The 22,594-nt window shown below is 39.0% G+C and overlaps 2 protein-coding genes across 5 annotated transcripts in view; one reads left to right on the top strand and one right to left on the bottom strand.

The window, feature by feature from the left end:
- Positions 1–498: 498 nt before the first annotated feature.
- NRG4 (neuregulin 4) lies at positions 499–22,579 on the bottom strand. Of its 4 annotated transcripts, none has more exons than XR_004170221.2 (8): positions 22,429–22,579; positions 22,135–22,251; positions 19,100–19,162; positions 15,430–15,523; positions 5,576–5,725; positions 2,014–2,093; positions 1,857–1,934; positions 499–933 (listed from the first exon to the last, which is right to left on the bottom strand). XR_004170221.2 is itself a non-coding variant. In XM_031616362.2 (7 exons), the coding sequence occupies exons 3-7, from the start codon at positions 19,107–19,109 to the stop codon at positions 845–847; spliced, it is 423 nt and encodes a 140-aa protein (XP_031472222.2). In that variant the 5' UTR covers positions 19,110–19,162; positions 22,135–22,251; positions 22,429–22,577; the 3' UTR covers positions 499–844. The 4 variants fall into 4 exon arrangements, 2 of the variants coding, with proteins under 2 accessions (XP_031472222.2, XP_031472223.2); XR_016470266.1 differs by lacking the exon at positions 499–933 and adding an exon at positions 940–1,501; XM_031616362.2 differs by lacking the exon at positions 1,857–1,934 and having other exon boundaries at positions 22,429–22,577.
- Positions 21,930–22,594, top strand: part of TMEM266 (transmembrane protein 266) — a 79,451-nt gene continuing 78,786 nt past the window's right edge. Inside the window, exon 1 of the mRNA XM_090148679.1 lies at positions 21,930–22,066. The gene's annotated coding sequence lies outside the window, so the exon portion shown is untranslated. The remainder of the gene's footprint in view (positions 22,067–22,594) is intronic.

The raw sequence follows: 22,594 nt of genomic DNA, 5'->3' as shown, positions 1-22,594 counted from the left end.
CTCATGATCAGTAATGCACAGAGGTTACCTGACAGCAGTCGTCTCTGACTAAATTCCACGGAGGCTGTGCAGAATATTTCAGCTACCTCTGATTCTGATGTAGCTGTCAGTATTGTTGCACATCTCAAGAACTCTGAATCTAACAGTGACATGTCAGTGTGCGATGAAGAATCACTTTGTTCTTTCCTATTTCCTATTAACAATGTCCTCCTGAGTAACTGAGAAAAGTTTGGGGTCCCAAAACCAGCATGTAAGCTGGTTAATTTGAGGAGGAAGCTATGCTTTATCTAACTGGAACATTTCTGGTTCAGGATCTCTGGTTGATTGGCTGTTTTCCTGCAGATGCTGAGCTTTCACTCGAACTCCAGCTTCTTTGACATGAGTCCTCAGAAAGTAATACATTTTTCTCTGTTGTTTTCTAATAGCTGTTAGATTTTCTCCTTGACTTCTTACTGTGTGCACTGTAACACTTTGCCTTTTCTTCTTTGTCTTGCTGTATTTGCATCGACATGTGTGTAAAATACACACTATCTTTTCTGATGCCAGAGCATGTAGTACACGCCCCAGGAACTGGCTCTTATTCACATTTTCCTTTCCACCTTCGCTTTTACACATCTTTTTTTCCCTTATTTCAGAGATGAGAAATCTGCGTTCTGCATTTTCTTCTCTTTCACTTCCTGAAATTTTCTCAAGCTTTTTCTTCAGTACAACATGATAGATCCCACGTAGTGAGCTGCTAGGTGATGTGCTGCTGTATAAATACATATTGTTTTTCCTAGTCACAACCTCCAGTGGTAGAAACGAGATGAAAGTAGGACTGTTCAATTCATGTTTTCTATGCCTCTCAGTACCCAGCCATTCTCTTTGTGTCATCAGGGGAGAAAGAGAGACAGACCATGTCACTTGACTTCTCTTTGCTCGAGTAACATAACCCTGTAAGGAACCAGAGAGTGATACAGATATTGGTGTGCAAGTGGTGATGGGGATAAAACAAACGTATCGTTACAGAGGGCAGCACTTGTCTAACCAAGACCTCTGGCTGCAAATTGCTTTGTTTCTGGGATGGACACAATGAATAAAATTCCTGACATCTATCCTCCATAAAATAGAAGCTGGGATTCCTCGTTAGTGAGATTTTCAGAAGGCAAGACAAAAATATCAAGGAAGGTTCCTTGCTTAGCAATAGAAACGTATACCAAACAAAGGGTAAATAGTCCAAACTAAACTCCTTTTAACCATTACCAATCTGTTCTCTCAGTATTTTCTTTGAATTAAAATCTTGCACCAGGAAGCTGACCTATACACCAGTAGTGGTACCTCACCCTCTGTTAATAAAAGCCTAACTATTGCCTTGAGAAAAGTAATTATTTTCCTCACGTTTGTAAGTGTATTCTGAAGCAGGCCAAATCCTGGACATGTGACATGAGTACAAGTTTTGAAGCTTCTGAATCGAGGCAGTCCTCAAATTCTCCAGGACAAAAGTTCACGGTGTAGCCTCATGCTGAAAAATCCAATGGTTGCCTCATATTCTCTTGTAGAGAAGGATAATTATTTTATACTTCTCATACAGAAATATATGTATGTATGTATGTATGTATGTATGTATGTATCTATCTATCTATCTATCTATCTATCTAATGCCTTATCTGTGCATTACTAAAAACAGTAGCTTGTCATGGAAAATCTCACAAAATTCAAACGTAGGTTATATTGATTTCTGAATAATCTGATGCACTTGTAAAAACACATAGAAACTCTACTAAATGCAGCAGATTTTCTTCATTTATTAATTGCAGTCTTCTCTAAGATAAAAGCAGGCCTCCTATTAGTGTGCTTTCTTTTCTTAACCCCCTTACCATATCAACCTCTACAACTGTTAGGGTTGCTCTGCACATCCCATTCTTCCACTCTAATGCTTTACTCCATTATTATTTCTGAAAAACAAACAAGGCAGATGCTTTTCACTAAATAAATCTTTCCCTGCTTTCATCACTTCATTTTAAATGCACTCACTGTTGCAGCCATTGCTGCTTGTAGTCTCAACCAGGTGGGCACCACACTCTGACGAACCTGTCCTTGCAATGGTGGCTTTCCTGACCATAGGAGAAAAAAAAATGGAGAAAAAACAACACAGAATGAAAAGTTACCAGAGAAAATAAACATTAATTGTGTGATACTTCCACTAGAAAAAAAAAAAAAAAGAGAGCAACATAGCTCTTCTGCAGTTACTTCGTAATTAAAACTCAACATTTCTGAGAAGATGTATTTGAGGGAGAGCAACAGAGATCAGAGGCAGGACAAAGCACTTGGACCTACAAGGCTTCTCTCTTGAAGCTAATGTTCTTGTTCCAGTCTGATTTGTCAGGATTTTATTAAACAGTGAGTGGATAACACAAAATTGTTCAATTTATCTTTACCTCTCTTAGCATTTAGAAGGGAAATTTCAATAGTGTGGTGTTTTCCACATTTGAGGAGAAACAGATCCTTTAGACAGATCTTTCTCTTGCTTTCTCTTGCTTTCTCTTGCTTTCTCTTCTTTCTTTTAATAGTAATTAGACATCTGCTCTCTTCAGAAGAGTCATGAGCTGTTCTCCTTTCTGTCCAGTTTGTGTCCTGTGGAGGTACAACTCCTCCACAAAATCTGCTGTCTTGGATAGCTCCGATGGCTTTATTCCTAGACCTGTGGTTTTGGCTGGCAGAGTTCCCATTCATCAATATAAGCTTATCATATAGGTAATTTGGCATTTTAATATGGTCTTATAATATAGTATATAAATAAATTGCTGTTATTCTAGTATTCCATGGGGTTTTCTCTACCCCTCTAAGTGTGGCACTCCGTCCTTTGCATATTTTTTCTTGTTATAAATCTGTGTTAGTGGAATATATGCTAATCAGCTACATAATCAGATCCACCTGGACACCTACCTGTGCAACCTGGTCTAGGGAGCCTGCTTTGCCAGGAGGTTGGACTAGATGATCTCTAGAGGTCCCTTCCAGCCCCTACAATTCTGTGATTCTTTCTTAATTGTCTCCCTTGTACAATATGTTTCTGGAGAAGGAAGGGCCAGATGGACCTCTGCTGACCTGTGAACTGCTTGTAGCAAAACATGCCATTTGTTACCTGAGGAACAATGTAATAGCAGGGATTTTGAATGCTTTCCTGTTTTTCTCAGAACACAACTGCAGACTTGTCCTGAACCAGCCTTCTGTAGAGAAGTTAATCATGATTTTGAGATTTCCCAAGATAGGCTGGTATGAAAGCTAGATCCATGGGCAGCTAAGTCATCAGACTGAGTTGCTGTCCTTGTTTCTCTGAGAGGCTCTACTGCTTGTTCTGCCTAAGTAAACTGATTTCTATAAAGAAATGCAGTTTTTGAGGTTAACCTTCCAACTATGTAAAATAGGAGCTGTGCAGACCTGTAATTGCTGTTATGCTAAGTTTCTGTACGTCGGTATGTAAGGGTCTTTGACCATAAAACTTAGTAAATTGGCTCCAGCCTTCCCTAATTTTACTGTATGCAAGAGGAAAAAGCTTCTATAATGGATTAGTCTTTTTTTTTCCTCTTTTTTTGCCTCTGTAGAAACAGTTATATGAGACATTGTGTTATTTATGTTACGTAAAGCCATGCTTCCAAGATCACACCAAAGAAGAGATGTCGTATTGGCTTCATAAGGGAAAGTTAGAGCTTCACAACATATCTGGGGGTATTTCTCAATGGAGATACTTTTCATCTCCCAGAGATTTTCAGCAAACGTTTTCTGTCTCCAGAGCAACACTGCTACATTAGCAGAGATCACACAGAGTCTCCATGCATCTCTACAGGAGAGCTGGGCTTCTGCCTTTTCTGCCACAGCTACCAACACAGGGAGCAATTAGTGCCCCACTGCAAATTGCTCTCAGTTGGATCCAGAATGATAACACCAGCAAGAAGTCTGCGGGCTTCTGTACACAGATGGGTGATGGTATTTGAATAGCACTGTGTTTGATGAGCACTGGTTTGGGTGGTGGTCCAAACACATGCACACGTGGCTGCAGTCAGCTTTGCTTTTCAGTTCATTTTTCAATGCACCATCATGGGCGTGAGGTGAGGTTAAGGCTTCTGCTTGCCAGGGTGAGCTGGGAACAGCTGTGGGTGCTTTGGGAGTGCCCAGGGAACCCTGTTCTACATTCTCTACTGGGCTCCTCTTGCCTCTTATTGTATTGCTGATGGCACGTGATGGACACAATGAACCTTCTGCCAAAGAAGAGAAATTTGACAGCATCTTTGGCTTCTGGAACACTGGAGTGCTTTTCTAGGTTGAAATACCCACCTAACTCAGAAAGTTGTTGAGACAGTGAGAAAAGCAGTGTTCAAGGAGTACCAAGTGCTCCAAGTTCTCCCTTTCTGGCTTTCTTGAGAAGAGAAAAAAACCAAAACCTAGCTCATGGATGAAAACAACTGCCTTCATCAAAGACCAGGTATCAGCAAAGAAGATAAGGATGAGCTTGTTTGCCCAAACAAATTTGGTGAGGCACTGGCACAGGCTGCCCAGAGAGGGTGGTGGATCCCCCTTGGAGACATGCTCTGAGCACCTGATTGAGCTGTAGGTGTACCTGTTCTGTGCAGGAGAGTTGGACTAGCTGACCTTTGGGGGTTTCTTCCAACTCAAATGATTCTATGACTTGTATGAATTTTTGAAGTTATTTAAAGCTCTGTTCTATTCTAATAACTTTATAATAATTTGTAAATACTTTTTTTTTGCTAACTACCAATATAGGGCTGCACTGCTGATAAAATAGGAATAATTTAATTTAAATGTCTAAGGGAAGGGAGGGATATCCTCTACTTTTTTTAATACTGTTTTATCAACTACTCTGAATCTCTTCTCAGTGTACTCAGCTATAGGAAAATGGCACTTGGTTTCTATTACGGCAGCTGGGGTGAAACTAGACTGGCTCTTCAGAAGTTGCTTATTGAAAGGTGCTGATCAGAGGGGTTGATTTGGCAATCTGATTATGGAAAAGTGAGGAACAGAACTGCAAGAAGGACATCATAGCCAGAGAGAAATGCAGCATAGAAGCACTGAGAGGCTTCATGTGTGCGATGGCTAATAATTACAGGGCCTACTAAGTTGTCCTATAAAGGCATAAATATATATAGTACCTCAAAAACAAGGGAGGACATAAGAGATTGACTTGTTTGCACAAATAGGAACTGTGTAAAGGCACCAGTTACTTTGGCTGCCAACTGCAGTGAAGCTGCACTTTGGTAATTACCACTGCTTCTTAAACTTTGGACAATGTAAGAGTTTACTAATATTTTAAAATATTAATGGTAACTCCAGGTGTAATGTGCAATTTCTCCAAAACTGGCCTTTTGGAAAGCAACTAGAAGTAGTATTTTAGAAAAGACATTTAGAAGGAAGTAAAACATTATAAGCAACAAGTTGAGACATCCACATTAATTATGCTAAATAACCACACAAACCTTATGGATAATGCATTACATACTTTTATATTCAAATAATTAGTACATGATTACCAGAAGCAATTTCTACTTGATTAAATAGCTTCAGCACTCAGAAGTGCTTTTACCTGCAAAGGAAGTAGAATGTTCCAATTAAAAGAACTCCGAGAAGGAGAAGTGAAGCCAAGAGAACTGCAAACAGGTCACCTTTTGTTTGAGACTTGATGCTGGGCAGCAAAACTTCTTCACAGCGTGCTCCTGTGTAATTCTCAATACACCTGGAAAGCCAAGTTGTATATGAATGAGAGCATTAGATGTCATCTAACATAAAAAGTCTTTTTGTCTTAAGTGGGGTGAGCGTGGGGAGAAGTTTACATTTCTTTCATAGCACTTTCTTAGGGCATTTCCACTTGCCTCATATTTCTGGAATAATGGGAATTAGGCATGTTGGGCATTGCATTTATATTCTGATTCATACAGTTGTTCCCTAAAATTGTTAAATTGTGTATTTCTCAATATGTTTATTGGATTAACAATATATCACACAGTTAAATCTGCCTCTTTTATAGGTAGATTAAATTAAATCCAGCTTTTTAGTGTTAACCGGGTTATCCCACAGGATCTTATCTTGCACATTGTAGTCGTACTTTCTTTTCTTCCTACTGTGTAACTTGTTCCTATTCTTTGTTGAAGAGCTCCTTGTGAATTCATCTAAGACACCTGAATAGCTAAGACACTTAAATTGCAAAGGTAGTTTATTTCAGTGAAATAATTTGTTCCAAAAAATAATTCGTGCTCAGTGAATGACTCTGAGAGACTTAATTGAAGGTTTCCCTCCTATGCTTATTTCACATAGTGAGCTTCTGAAAACTTCTTCCAAAGAGAGGATTCCCAATACATCAGAAGCTACAAAAGAAGCAGAAAGTTTTGCACAGTGCAGAAAAACATCTTGAACTCTTACGTTTCTTCCAGACAAAACTTGTTTGCACATCTAGGCAGTTAGCTTAGGCACCCTAGGGAACAAGGCTTCTGAAGAGCTGCAGTGAGCCAGCTTAAACTATTTGTTATGCAGAAATTAGGCTTGTCTTATGAAATGACTACAGCCTGAACAAGTGCTCTGGGACTTCCTTCTGCCTCGTTATTGAGACATTATTAGGAAAGAAAGGAACACATCAAACCTCCTCCATTTGAAAAATAACCCCACACAGTCTGAAAATCTGGTGTTTAATGGGAAGATTCAAACAGAACTTCCTTCCTTGCTGGTAAGTAATACATCTTAGAAAAAAGAAATTCCATCCATAAGATAGCCTCCTTTGTGACAACAATGTTGAAGACAATCCTGTTGCATCTAATTGTTCTTAGGTAGTTTGCAGGGATGAAGAAATGAAGTATAGCCTTAAAATATGGATTTTCTATTTATCTTTCATTGTGTATAGAAATGAGCAGGCATTAAATGGCAGCTTGGGAGGGTAGTGGTGTCTATATGTAAAATGAAGATAGAGAAGACTGACTTAAATAAGGCTGAAGCTTGGCCTGCTACTTTTGGAAGATGTCTGCAAGAAGCACAACAGCAAAACCCTTAGAGCTCCCAGAACAACCTCCTGACAGAGCAATTAGAATCAGTGCCTCCAGTAGCCTGATGTCTATAAGCAGCAGAAACAGAAACATAACCAGAGACACAAACCAAAATGTGACTATGGTCCAGAGCTAAATGTGATGGGTTGCATGGGGGAACTATGTGGGGTTTCTTATGGTCTATTTTAGTAGTAGTAGTAGTAATAACATTGTTATTAATACTATTTGTAGCGTTAATATGATTAATAATATTATTAATAACACTGTTATTTTTTATTGCACTGCTTATACAAGCTGGGCTAGCCATTGCCAGAGCTACTGTTAGAGATGATGACTGGGAATAAACTAAAGCAGCTAGACTGCTGTGAATGTTTCCAGGTGTGTAGGTTGAAAGAGAGCTCTGAGGACAAGACAGCAGCTTCTGTAAAGGCATTTACATCATATAGTGATGCTAAGTGTAGGTCAGGAACTGAAACAGAGACATGGAAGATGCCTTACTGCTTGTCATTAGCTATGAGGGGAAGAATTACCATACCAAGCAAGTTCTTGTTGCATGTTGGGCATGTAGGCTAAGTTGACCAAAATGGGTTTTGTGCACAAAAAGTAAGCATATCTACCAAGGAAGACTACAAAGGAAACACTGGAGGTATGTATAGATGGTGCCCCACAGTGCTGATTATTATTTAATGAGGCTTCCAACATGTTTGTATCTCTCTGAGAATGAGCAATAACTTGTCACCCAAGGGAGATTCCGACCTACCTCTGAGCTTACACCTGGATGACAGCTGAGCCCTCTGCCAGGCCAGGTATGCTGTAAACCCAAGGGTTGTGGTGGCAGCAGCAATGGCTCAGTTATTACAAGGAAAAGCACTGGGGTATGTCAAAGAAAACAGCAAAGGAAGTAACTGATAGAGCTGTGTTGTTTAAGAGATTGCTATGGCTCTTCAGTATTCTCCACTTTGATTTCTTCTTATTGTGTTTGGTTTTAAAAAAAATGTGGTATGTGGGGGGAGGAAGGCATCTAAAACTCTGAGATGTCTCAAGACTAAAACTGCAGTAACCCATTAAATAAAGCAGGTAACCTAAAAGCTGTTACCATTTAATACCATGCGACCTAATTCAAGTAATGTCAATAAACATTCTGAAAACATGGAAGTGAAATTTGATTTGCACTCCTCATGACATATTTAATTTATAGTCTGTTTCCACTCCAGCCTGGATTTACTGTAAAGCTGAGGGATTAAAGAGCATGCAGCTTCCTTGGTACGTCACAGTGTAGCACTTAAACTTGTCTGGTTGGGTGCCAACTGGTTGCTGACCTTAAGGCCTACCTTATTTTGAAAGGCTTTGTATGCTGTACTCACAAAATCTAGAACCAAACTAATTATAAAATGCTATTTTGTTATTAAAACAAACTTGCTAAGTGGCTTAGTAATTCATATTGATCAAAATTATGTAGGCTGAAGTTAAACTATGCTTCATTTTTCTTGTTTTTAGCTTTTATTCTGCAAAATTTTCTTAAGGAATTTACTGCATCACAGAAAGTGGAAAGCACTTTACTTAGTGACTACATTCTGTACGTATCTTTGTGTGTTTGTGCTCCTCTCTGTTTCTATTACTGAAGGTCTCGCTTCTTGCTATTTCTGGCACTGAAGTCATAATAATCTGTGACATGGGCAACTTCAGGCTCTATCTGAGGAAAACGGGCTGAGCTCCATAACGTATTTAGTGATCTGAATTGCCTCTGGCAGCTGCAAGGTATGATTTCAGATAAGAGATTAACAAGGGGTTAAGGGGGAAGGAACAGCCAAGAAGGAAAAATGTCAAGCATATCTAAATCCAACAAATAGATTGCTGTCAGCATATCACCACGCTCACTTGGTATGGCTCCCAGCACCAATTTTCTGTGACTTATGGACTACTAGTTCAGTACTAAAGGTCTTCAGTACAGGTCTAAACTATGACATGAAGAACTACCAGCATTTCTTTGAATTCTTTGTATTCAAAAATAAAATTGAAGTCTTGTACAGATGACTGGAGGGTAGAAAAAATAATCCCACAGGTATCATCACTTATTAAAGCTCTGCCACTGATCAAACAGTCACCATTTACTTAAGGACAATGTGAGACTTCTCAGAATTACTGCACTCAGCTGCTGGGAGAAGGAAAGATAGGCAGACTGCTCTGATTGCTTGAGATAATGCTCCAGATATTTATTGTAAGTATAGTGGCATTTCAGGAGCCTATTCCTGAGAACCTGTGGCATAACTTAAGAATAGAAATGCAGCTTGAGTAGGGCATTGTTCCCTAGCAAGTGAGAGAGAAATGCTTTGTAGAACTGAATAAAGTAACAGGAATAGAGAAGGGAATATAATATTCATAGAAGCATTCTTGAATAGCAATGAAAACTGTCAGATAATGCTAGGCTAATGTGATATATGAAGAACAAATAAATAGGCTTTGGTGTAAACTGAGGCTAATGGAAAAGTTCTAGAGAATGTGTGTAAAGGGAGCTAAGTCAGTGGTCCAAAGGAAAAATGAAGCAGGAGGAAATAAAGTTGATCCTTCTAGCTAAAGGAAGTTGCATAGATAGATAGGATTAGGTTAAAATCACAGGGTTAGAGATCTGTTGAGATATAGTAGACTGAGCTGACATAAATCATCCATGGAAGCCATATTCATGCTCTGCTTAAAGATAAACATGGGGAGAAAAAACTAACAAACAAAAGGAATGCAATGGTGGAGTTGCAAACAGGTCATTGAGACTTAGCAACTTTCTCCTAAATAGAAGACAGAACCAGATCTTTAAGGCAGTCCTTCAAGAGGAAAAGGAGCCACGAGGCCTAGGACTCTAAGGAGTAAATTTATTCATATTTATTCAATATGTGAATATAACATTATAGCAAAGGGAAAAATATCTGCACTAAAGAAAAGCACGTGCAAAACTTAAACATCCTGAATGCTAAATGTATTAATTCTTCCTGGATGCAAATTTTAGAAATGTTTCACTTGTCTTGGCAATTTGATAGTATCTGCTTGGCAGTGTGCAATGGATCGAGGATCACAAAGCTTCCTATCTGTGCTTTCTCTGGGCTGACTTGTTGACACCTTCACCAAAAGAGATTCCTTCCTGCATAAAAAAACATTGTCTTAAAACCCCAAAATGATGGAAGCTTTTGTAGAAACAGAAAAAATAATGTTGGGTATCTCTTGGTTGCATTTACATAAACAAACATAGCTAATGTGATCCTACCAGTAGGCTATTCTGTTGTGCATTTTCAAAAATGCCTTAACTGAACATGTTCAAATACTGGCTTGCATGAGTTTTTAAGAAGGCACTGGTGCTGACATGCAAACCAGTGAAGGGCTATGTTAAATACACAAGCAACTGATGCTTTAAGATAACCAAGAAAGGTAAGGGTTTCTGTGTCAAGTCTTTTCCTAAAATTGGTGGGAAAGAAAGTAAGTGGACATCAAGTGAGCAGCAAAACTTACTCAAAAGATGATCTTACACTGTTGCATCAGTAGAGTGCTAAAAATTGCAGTGGAGTTGCACACTCAGTGGCTGCAAGCAAGACAGAAAAGCAACCTCTAACAAGCATGTGGTTTAGGAACAGAATCCAGACTCGTGGGTATCTATAGTGTCTTTTAGAAGCAGTCAGGTTTAATAGACACAACTTTAAAAGTCAGTGACAGCTCTAGGTTGATCTTGTTTATAATGGATACCTTAAAGCAGAACATGGAAAAAGTTAAGCGTGACATATTTAGAGTTGTTAATATGGCAGGTGCTTGAATGCATGAGTACAAAGGACATAAAAGCCTGCTTCTGGGCTACATACAATATGAGGGGGTTATAACAATTACTTGTGGTCACCTGGCTGGGTGTTGCTGTTGCACAACGACATTTGTCTGTTGGCTCAAAATGGTCCTGTGTAGCATTCCAAAGTTGATTTTTTTTAAATGGGGAAAAAAAAAATTTCTTCTCTAAGAAATGATAATTTCTAATGCAATCAGATTTGAAAGACGGCTGCCTTCAGATGTTTGAGAACAGTTGAGACTAGACACTCCTCTTTCACAGAGCATCCAGGCTTCTGCTTTCCTTGATGCCAACACACACCCACGTACACACCTGCACCTCTTGTCAGATCAGATGAGCAGCTCTTATATATGAACTTAATATAGCACCCGTGCTGGAGATGAAACACTGACATAATACTTTAATCAGAACTACCCACGGCAGCATCAATAAAAGGGTGGAAGGAAATAGATTGCATTGAATTAGATGACAGGACATGACTAGCAGGTCTAGAATTACAGTTAGAGATCGGATCAGAAAGCATCAATAAAAAAATAAACACAGCAGCTTTTCAGTAACACAAAGCATTACTGCAGTCTCATTTGCAGACACACTGCCTGTCTGATTTAATTGAGAAGGCAGGGTTTCCTTCTCTTCCAGACTCTAAGGTGGGCAGCACAAGCAATATCTGACAGATTAATCATTGGAAGTAAGATTTGATTCAGATGCACACACAGATGTCCCATTGCTTATTATTATACAACGAGTGTTGATTTTAGTTTTCCTTTAGTCTTCTTTTAGTGAGGAAAAAACTGCATGTTACCTGGTAGAAAAATTACTTGCACGTACAAAAAGCTCTAAGTAGTAAAAGACATCTGAAAAATAAGCTGTGTGCCAATGTAATCGAGATTTTGAAGATTGACAGCTTCAAAATCACTGTAATCTTTGGTCTGTAGAAGTCTTTAACTAATTCATACACTATAAGGGCATCTAGTAAATATGAAAAAGACTTCAAAGCCTAAGTCAATGAGCAATGGCAAAGTTACCTGGAAGTTTTTAAATGGCTTTAAAAAAAATTCTGTATCCACAGGATTTTCCAAACTGCTACTCTGAAGCTGCATTCGTGTCCATAGAGAGTAAAATAAATCACATGCTACTACTGGAAATAAGTGGAAAGAATGGATTATTTTCCCTTAGCATGCCATATGTGATGTGCTTTGCCATAATATCTGGTGAGTCTTATCACTAATATGTCTCAAGCTCATGAGATAACGTAGTAATTTCTATTTTATGTCCCATTAAAAATGAAGTGTAATAATTAACTTTTTGGTTATACATTCGGTGTGTATTCTAACCTCTGTTTGTAGCTTTCAAGCAAAAAGCAGAATTGGAAAATACTGACTGGATACTTTTTTCAAAACAGTTGTTTTCAAACGAGATTAGGGTATGCAGAAGCATGGTTTTGAAGGCAAGGAAAGTAGCAAAGCTCAGTAGTCTTCAGCAAGATGTAAATTCTGAAGCAGCAAGTGTATCACATGTGGGGACATTCGACAGTGAATGAAGGTCCCACTTAAGAAAGAACCAGACAAGGATAAGGTGTACAGAAATATCCCGATGGCTTGTAAAGTCATACATCCTAAAGCATGCATTAACTGTGTGTTCTGCTCTGAAAATGTTGAGTGGAAAGGGGGGGAAACAAACAAACAAACAAACCAGCAAACAACAGCCTGTATCTTCTCTGAAATGAGAAAGAAGGTTCTCAGGGATGTCCTGTGTAAGACAACACAGAAACAGCAGAACTTCACCTCACAATGAAATCTTAACTTAATTCTGCACTGCTTTAATTAATGATGATGGGACAGCTGCACATCAGCTGCTGAGGCAAACATCTTTCAGCCCAGCATTTTGTGATACACCTGAGGCAGCTGCTTTCACAGCCTTCTCTGTTCTGCTGTGTGTTTGTTTATTTAGTACAGCTGAGCATTCCCAGGTTTGAAGCTCATTTTGCATATGGTGACAGATGTGCCTTTTGATGCTGAGGTCATTAACTCAGTGTTAGAAAAGGAACAAAGGAAGATGGCAGCTGAGCAACCTCATGTTTTAACATAATCAGCTGTATTTAAAATCTGCTCTGTTGTGCTGTGGGAGGAAAAGAAGGTCAACTATTGTTTTATTTATATGACATCTCTACAATGTATATATATCCAATTCTGAATGGATATTTCAGTTCTTTATGCTGAAATATCCAGAAATAAACAGTGTCTCTTAATTTGCTAGGATGCAAGGAAATGTCTTTCTAAAGAATGATGCAGTTTTCCCATTTATGTTGTGAAATTACTTCCAGTGACATCACATCAGGTAAGCTGGACTATGTTTAGCTCAACGCATGTGTCCAGATGAATAACTTTGCCATGGCAAATGTGTTTTAAGGTATTTTGACAGTTTGCTGGTCCATTCTTATTCCATTTGGCTCTTTTAATCAACACTGTGCTAACAATGAAGCAGCTTTTGAGTCTAAAAATCTGCTTCAGTTTTTGTGTTGGTGGGAGAGATCATCTGAGAGCACCTGGAAGCTGTCGGTGGGGTCTGCAAGAAATCTGTATTAAAGAAACTCAGAGCAACTGTGTGATGCTGTGATTCTGTGATGCTGACAGTCCTGAAATTCCAGGGTGCAGAATATTTTTCTGAATTCTGCTGAATAGCGATGCGTTTTTTTCTGTCGTTTCTATTCACATCACTGCTGATTACTAAGATATCTGTGTGTAAACAAAACCTTTCTCATCTATAATTAGCTTTCTCTGACTGATTAAGGGACATGCTTAGAATGAGGACATGCTTAAATAGAATGCTTCTATTTAAACCCTTATAACTCCATAATCAACCATTAGGTACAGAGGAAAAATACTTGATAATTTAAATGCAATAAGATTGCCTGAGTGTAACAGAAATGTTCTTAAGATGGTACTTTTCTGCTTCAGCAGATTATAAAATCTTCTAGCACGTGAATTACAAATGACTTCATTTGGAGCTTTTTTGAAGTGGAACTTATCTATGCTGACTAGCTTGTGCTCCTGAAGAATGACTTCTGAATATTTGTTACTTATCTACAGTTACTTCATCAAATATGCCTTCCTTATAATGCAGTCCACCAACAGTCGAGACTGAGTGCTTTGAAACCATATAACTATGTTCAGCCTACTTTTTTCCACATAAGCATTTAAATATTAATAACAAGGGATTCCTTCTAGAAAAAAACACGCATCAGTGAAGGTACATGAAATGCATGTTTTACTTTGTGTGTGCGTGTCGTATGTGTTTTACATCACAGGAGTTTGTGAGGTTTATCAGCTATAATTACATCACTCTTGAGCTTTATCCTTGTTTCTGGATTGGATTCATTGTATGACACTGGACAATACACATGGCAGTGATATGTTGTGCTTGTTTTTTAGTTAGCATTTACTGCAAAATTTCCTTTTCTCTCCTCATCTACTAGGTGAGCTTGCATGCCTGAGCTTGTTTCTTTAGATTGAACTGTCCCCCACAAAACAGAAGAAATTCTTGAATTAGGCATGTTAGAAAACATTCTGTTTCTTTCTTCTGTTTCACCCGATTGCTGTTACTTATAACTCAAGACTGAAGAGGGAGCAGAAGCAGAAGGAAAGAGGTGGCATCCACAACTATAGGCAGTAGGTGTCCGAATGTCTATTATTATGGTATGTAAACTATAAAATTAACCATAATTTATCTCGATGAACAATAATTCAGAATTAGTAAATGCAGAGCCATGAAAATTAAAATTTAATATGGCATCATTTGATGTATTGGTGAAAAAGAAAATAAAAGGATAGGTCTGTATTTACACAGGGAATCCAAAAGCAGGACTGCAGTCAACAAATGCAAAAGCAGGAGATGGACTCTGAAGGGAAGAATGGCCCAATAAACTAGTGGCCTAACAAATATCTATATTTACCTGACTTTATTTTACATTTCCTAGATGCTTCTTCACCAAGTGGTCTTTGGCTGTCACTGCAAATCTGCCCTTTGAGCATCTCCTTGTGATTCAGAGAACATGGTAAGTCTTGGCTTATATTCATGGGGTTTTTTTTTGCCTTAAAAAATAATATTCTTTTTTGTGCCTTCCATTTTTCTTTATGTCAGGCCATTTTTGCATGATCAGAATTTTTGCAGTATAAATCACCTGGAAGAAAAACTAGGAAGGTACTTTGCCACTCCATATACTTTGACTTACACTTTATTCTCCATTCAGCAAAGGGTATTTGTTGTATTGTAATGAGGGGAGGAAACATGGCTCTAAATATAGAAGCCATCCTGAATGCATACATAACTGAGTGCTGTTGCATCCATCAAACAAGTATACCCCAGGTATACTCATTTGGTTTTCCTCACTGTCATCTCTGTGGGCTTGGTAAGTTATGTGAGTGTGAACTACTGAGTTTCAGACAGCTATAAGTAACAGTTATTTTCTTTCACTCAGTGGTTTAACAGTGCATTCTTAAAGCAGCAAAATGGAGAAACTGTTTTGAGACAGCTACCATCCAGTATTTAAACACAATTTTACATTTAAACACAAATTTTAGTTTCACTGACCTGCAGAATGGACTGGGTACAGTAGGAATCATATAGCAAATGCCTCCATTTAGACAAAAAGATCCATAACTGGTGCCACAGAGTTCTTCATGATCTTAAAAATAAGACCAAAATAAAGAGTGAAAAATTGAGATTTCTGTATTTTCATCAATAATTACACTTAATATATATATATATATATATATATATAAAACATGTGTGTTTCAGGGATGAGTTGTGGTGCAGCTTCATTTTAAGAAAAACAAACCAGGACAAAAAAAAACACACTAAGAACAAATACAGACTCAGTCTTGCTTCTCAGGCCAGCAGTGTAGGCACCATTTATCTTGCAGAATTGTTTTAGGTAACTGTGACTATATGCAAAAAAGTTGCAAATCTGTCATCATTATGAATGAATGCAGGAACTTTCTTGTGCATGGAGAGAAGCTTTTGATTCTCCATTGCCTTTCCTGACCACCAGCCATACAGTGAAGGGGTACACATGACATGAAGTCCAGTTTGTCCTGCTCTAGTGGCATAAACCATTTTGAACTTAACTAGCTTCTGTGAGAGAAAGAGAGTCAGTACAGATAATCCCAGAATATTTCCAGCTGTGGTTCAGCTGTATTAGGTACTGAATTATAGCAGCTGGACACCACCAGTTTTAACAAATAAAAATAAAACTACAATATCTTGATCAAAAGAAAAATAGAACAGTCTTCTGACATTGGAAGCCTGAGAATCGTGTGTTACTTCACGCTTTAGGTGTTGTTTTTGCTGCTGTTTCTCCCAGAAGTTGTGAAAATCAAAATTTGCTGTCTCACTATTTATGTATAGAAGACATGCTCTGTACACAATATGGCATTGTTTAGAAGGAATCAAAACTTTCATTTGTTTTTCAGGAAACTAATAGAGTTGTGGTTCTCCTTTGTTCCTGCAGGAAAAAGTGAGAAAGTGTGGTCAAAGGCATTCTGCCTGAGAAGGAGCTTCTGTATATAAAACTTTGTGTATGGAATAAATCTGGCTTTTCTAAGAATACTGGAAAACGTTAGCCACTCCTTATGCTGTGCAGCAACCACACCTGGCATGCACTGGACCATCTTCAGTAATTCCACTCTCCTCATCTTTTCTTATATTTTTTCCATTTTAGCAATGTCATCTGGTCATGGAGTGTAAATGAAGTCCATATATCATTTTAAGACCAAGGCAGTTATAGCACAGAGATCAACAGGGTTGAAGTTTCATGTTCATGCTATCCAAGTGCTACCATCCAAATGGTAACTGAACCTTTTGGCACGTGTGCAGATAAATTAGGGACCTGGAGGGGAGACGTAAGCCTGGAAAGATTGTTTGTGTTTGACCTTATTGCACTGGTTCAGGATGTGATATAACAGAAACATGTGCTCCACCTCATGTCATTAGGAGGGAAATGGAAATTTATTTTAACTCTGACGCTTTCTGTGCTCATCTATTGGCAAACAATTTGCTGCAAGTTCACCATGGAAATAAACTAGATGCCTCAGTCATTCAGAACTCAGAATATTTAGGAAAAAGAGTTATTTTGCATGGGTAACTGTCTGACTGCAAAATGGCAACAGAAAACATGAACTACAAATTGTTTCATTTCAGTCTACTCAAACATAAGAGTGAAACTTCTGTGGCAGTGTAATTGAATTGAAGGCCAAACTCTTCCTAAAATGAAAAGAGAGAATACTGAATACATTAGTACTGTATCAAGATATAAGCACCAAGTGAGAAAAAGCAAAACTCTCAGCCTAGACCTGGTCTCAGCTCCATTTAGTGTCTGAGGGAGTAAAGTGTTGAGATTCTACCAGTTGGAAATGTGAGACAGGGTAGGCCCTGCAGAAAAAGGATTTCAGATAGCTCAAGAAAAGCCTTCAAAAAAATTCTTGTGAGAATTAATGGGAATATATTAACTGCCTTATAATCCTGCTTTACAGCTGTATGCTTTTTCTTTTTGCAGAGATAGGCCTGTCTGACTGTCTCATACTGGTGTAGCAGTGGAGCACTGAAACAAACTAGATGCCTCAGTCATTCAGAACTCAGAGTATTTAGGAAAAAGATCGTCTCACTATTACAGTGTGATCCATGTATTGAGGATCCAATTGGACATTTTTGTTCTGGAAAAACACCTCAGGTACTCTGTTTTATAAAAAGCGAGGGAGAGAGAACAAGAAGTGCCTAGGAGGCCCTCAAAACCTTTTCGACTGCAATTACAGACAATTTCTCTACAGGCTGTTTCTTTCTAGAGCTATGCTTCATTTTAATGCTAAGGGGAAAATTGTAACCTTAATTCTAGCAATAATGGGATGCATGAACAAACATCTACATCCATGTAGGTCAGGTGCCCCGGTTTCCAAGTAAGTGTGCTTTTCATTAATACCAAATTACATCCTTTGCTACTACTTAAGTACTCAAGTAAAACAGTATTAAGTAGACCACACAATTATGAAGGAGAAGAAAAGAAAATTCAGGATACTCTAACAGTAAATAAATAAATAAAAATTGGTTTCTACTAGTAGAGGATTTTTTACTATTCAAAAATGCGTATGATTGTATTCAGTACCCACTGCACCAAAATACTGTCGTTTGGATCTAATTTGATAGCTATAGCTCTGTATTTGTAGGCAGGAGTGTATAAAAGTAACACTTTAACCCTTTGAATTTATAGTCAATGATGCAGAAGAATATAACAGAGAATCAGAGGAGGTTCGCTGCAAGGAAAACTCAATTACAATAACATTGGGGAATATGTTACAATTTGTCATGTGAAAATGCTAATTGTACGTTTTGAAAGTCAAATAGATGCTACATTCAGACTAGTATTATCAAGATAGAGAAGTTTAACAAGTCAAGTGGTGATGAGAAGTTAAATTTTTTGCATTTTTAATTGCCCAATTAATATGATTGCAGAAATGCTATCAAAAAGAAATGCTACGTTCTACACAATGTTTATCTGCATTCTGATATATCCTTCTACATGAGAGATTAAAGAAAAGTAAGATACAAAAGTTATTTTTTAAAAAATGTCTGGTTTTGCTGAAAGGGGAGATAGAAAAGAATGAAGCAAGATTGTTCCTTACAAAGCTAGACTGATTATTTAAAACTGGCAGAGGTTACAGCAGCCTCCAAATACACTGACGCACAATTTCTCTTTTCAAGGACGTTCATGAACACTTGACACTCAACTATCTTGCCTATTCCCATTTAATTTATTTTTTTAAATTAACTTGACCATCCTATCTATTAAAAAGAAAAGCAAATGAAGGCTCAACACCACCTTAACCCTCAGAGAACCAAATTAGCCTTGCTAATCCACATGCTGACTCAAGTGTAGTGCCTGGTCCGGAGGATAAAAGTCTACGGACCGCCCAGGCCTGAAGTCTGACAAAACAAAAGGGGCAATGGTGGGAAATGTTGACCAAGAACAAAGGAGTTATAGCAATTTTCCTCACTTATAAGTGAGGAAAACCACTTATAAGTGATCACAAACCATTACATTCTAGGACTGAACAAAGCAAACTTTGAGCATGTGTTCCATTGACGTGTTGTAAGTGAAGACATTCCCATGCAGCAGTTATGATGATCCCACAGGCAGCTGTCAAAATCAATGCAAATTTAATGAACTCTAATTATATATATATGCAAGTAAGGAGCTGGAAGAAATTACCTGTTCGCATATTATTCCAACAATTCTAATTCTTGGGCAGAAGCTATTCTTCTAAAACGGCACCTAAAGAGAAACGTGTAAATGTAGCATGTCATTATTCATCCTAGTGACCTTTTCCCCTGAGGAAGCAGCTACTGGAATGCATCTTGCAGTGTTGCTGCTACGACATTTGTTGTACTTTGGCAGCAACGTTACATGTAAATTCCACTAACTCAACCTTAATGGCAAGCATTTAAGCACACCGTTAATTTCTAAGGGCAAGGCTACAGAGTGAAAACAAATTCACACCAAAGCATGCTTAAATACCTTAAAGTATTGGATTTTAAAGTGTGGACAATCATTCATAAAATATGGAATAGAAGCTGTCTGTCTGCACTGAAGCCAATCTTCACATTGCTGAAAAGCAACTTATTCTGCCAACTACAAGCATCTACTGTTGTTATATTGTTTTCTTTGCAGGCATACTCAAGGTTTACCAACCAAGTAAGTTACTAAACAAGCCTCGTGTGGAAGTTCTTATTTTTCAATGTTTTCTTTTTTTTTCTTTCTCTTTTTCTTTTTTTTTTTTTCTCCTAACTATATGTTAAAGTGAGAATAAAATAATCAGACAAATTGTCTCGTATTGGAAGAAATGCTGAGAGGCACCTAGCAGTAAAATAATCCTTATTTCTCTTTCACATTTAAAGATGTAGTATTTGTTCTCCTTGAACCTGAAAGTTCTCTCTCAATTAAATGTTTTATTCCCACTACATGATGAAGTGCAATAAAATCCCAACTTTACCAGAAATAGCTTCAGTTCCTAGTGCTACAAAGGAGACTTTCTGTAGAAGCCCATCTCAAAACATATGTTTTCTGTATTTACAACAAGTCTGTGCATCACCTGAACAATCCAAGGTGATATACGTGTGGACATACATTTCTATTTTGTGTTTAAGCTTTAATAAAGTATTGCAGCTTCAGGTTAAAGATCACTTTTAAGAGAGATGCTGCTGACAGCATTCATAGTTGTGGTGTGGTGCTTTGTTGTTTGTTTAAGACTTTAAAGTAAATCATTAGGTAGTCATGCATTTATAGGTAAATGTGTTCCTCTTCATTGCTTGTTTCAGTCTTACCAGAGTTGAAGTATCAGAGTCCTAATCAGAGCAAACCAGGCTCTCCACCTCGTTAGAAAAATACACTGATCTATTGCTATACAGGTAAACAAATTGTTATAGCTGAAATTGTTGCTAAGCCTGATTCTAACTTGTTTACATCTGTGGCACGAGCTAGTATGTGCAACATAAGGGATCATTTGTTCATCTACTCTACAGCTTCCAAACTCAAAGTCTTCTTTTGAGACACAACTATATCTTATGCACACAGAAACCAGGAATGTAAGTCTGTGCAGGTTTAAAAGTTTATCTTGCATGCACCTTGGGAGCTTTTTGAAAGATTACTTTGTGTACCAAATTAGAGTATTTTAAGCTGAAGTTTCAAATATAGTCTGTTCTGCTTTTCACCAGTTTAATTCATTGAAAATAATTCAGGTCAGTTCTACCTTTTTTCCTACATCTTTGTCATCTAAACTGGTATTAACAATGATAGTAACACTGTATTGCTTGAAAGATTACTGTTTATACATTAAAGTTAGCTCACCAATGCCCACAGAGATAAATATGGATACTGTTTTAGCCTCTTCAATTACCTCAAAGTTCTGTTTATAGTCTGATGCTGTTACTAAGGGCTACAGTTTAGGAAAGGATTTAAATTGTGTTTAGAGTTAACAACATCCTGGTCCTCTGTAAATCACTAAGTTAAAGCATGCGTACGTCCTTTGCTGAACTGTGCTCTGAATCAGTAACTCAGCAAACATGTAATCCCTGCTGAATGCTGCAGAAGTGACAGAAATACCAGGTTACTATTTTAAAGCAGAGAAATCACAGATTAAAGTGAAGCACGTGGGAAAAAAAAAAAAAAAAGATGCACTTCTGTGTTTCTTGGGCAATGAAACACTGGGGGAAAGGACTACAGATTTTTTTCTTGTTGGGAACTGCTACTGGATTTCTGGGCAGACTGAGGACTCAGACACAAAACTGTAATGGGTTCAGGGCTGGCAAAACTATGTGCTAATACATGGCTGTACTGGAGGCTGGGAAAAGCCTTTGGAAGTCATTGGATTTGTCTTTAAATGAACCCGTGCGCTTTGCTCCCATTACACTGAGAACAGTGAGCTGTAATTATCACTTACTTTTGTGTACTTTTAATGGTTAACTATTCTAAGTATTCATGGGTTGTGGTATTCCCAGCAGGTGGTAGCTGGAAATCTTAAGGAGCACTGAGAGATATAAAAAAAACCCCACACTGAACAAGGATCTGGATTGTGCTTTATGGTCCTTTGTTATCCAAGCATTCTTAAAATTAATTTCTAGTGAAGCTCTCCCCCTAAAATTAAGATCATTTCAGTCAAATGACCATTTCACACATACACTGTCCCTTCATTTATATTAAGGTGTATCTGAATAGGATTTTACTGCATTATGTATTCATTCTAAGGGGAAAAAAAAAAAAAAAAAAGTAAAATATCACTCAGTTCAAGCTGAAATATTTGAGTACTGGAAAGAAAGAAGGGGGAAGTGCTGGGAATTGTGTCAATCTGCTCGTGGGCTCCTGGCTTACATTCTGAGATGTGTCTCGGTGTCTCCCGAGGCAGCGAGTGACCCGCAGCCCTTATTTCCTCCAAACGCTGCCTCAAAGTCTCGCTAAAACGACTTTATCTTCTTAATTAGGTGGCAACCCCTAATTACCCTTATTACACGAGGGCTGCAACTGATGTCAGCACAGCGGTGAGGCACCAGAAGAAAACCCAGCAGCAAACGAGGATCTCGGTAAGGAACGCCTCGAGATACGTGACGGCACGTTTGCAGCCAAGCTCACGGTCCAAAACCTCCTCGCGAGGACACGGAGGAGCCGTAGGAACGTGAGGCGGAGGTAAGGCAGCGCTCTGGGACGCATCCCGCGGTTGTGGCCCGCAGCTCGCTGTGCGCAGCCCCGCTTACCGCACGGCCGCGCTGCCCCTCACACGCGCGCAGGGCGATCTGCCGAATCGACGCCGCCGCTCATCTGCATCGCGTAACCGCGGCCGCTCTCCGTACGCGGTTATGTAATGCCGCTGTCTGTGAAAACAGAACAAAACAAACCGCAGGCGGAACGTTAGCAGCGAACTATTCCAAGCCCCGGCGCGGCGGCCGCCCTGACAGAGCCCGGCCCGGCCCGGCCCAACCCCGCCGCCGCAGCCCGGCGGCCCCTCAGCCCGGGCCCGCAGACGCAGCCCGCCGCCCCGCCGGCCTCACCTGCCCGCGGACAGCGACCGCGCGGCGCCTCCCGCCCTGCGGGGACCCAGCGGAGGGGGCGGGGCCGCCGCCCCTGAGGGGAGGACGCCGCCGCCGCCCCGCCCCGCGCTCTCGCGCCTCGCCTTCCCCGGGCCGTAGTACTACGGCGCCCGCCGTCCGCCGTCGC

This window comes from Phasianus colchicus, chromosome 12, assembly GCF_987193195.1.
Source record: "Phasianus colchicus chromosome 12, bPhaCol1.hap1.1, whole genome shotgun sequence".
Taxonomy (NCBI): domain Eukaryota; kingdom Metazoa; phylum Chordata; class Aves; order Galliformes; family Phasianidae; genus Phasianus; species Phasianus colchicus.
The sequence above is the reverse complement of the archived record's forward strand: the minus strand, read 5'-3'. Positions and strand labels throughout refer to the sequence as shown.

Excerpts from the sequence above, each read along its gene's own strand:
- NRG4 (XM_031616362.2), bottom strand. Across the intron at positions 5,726-15,429 it reads GTACCCAGTCCATTCTGCAG|GTGTATTGAGAATTACACAG; the intron begins GTCAGTGAAACT and ends TTGGCTTTCCAG. Across the intron at positions 2,094-5,575 it reads ACATTCTACTTCCTTTGCAG|GAAAGCCACCATTGCAAGGA; the intron begins GTAAAAGCACTT and ends TCCTATGGTCAG.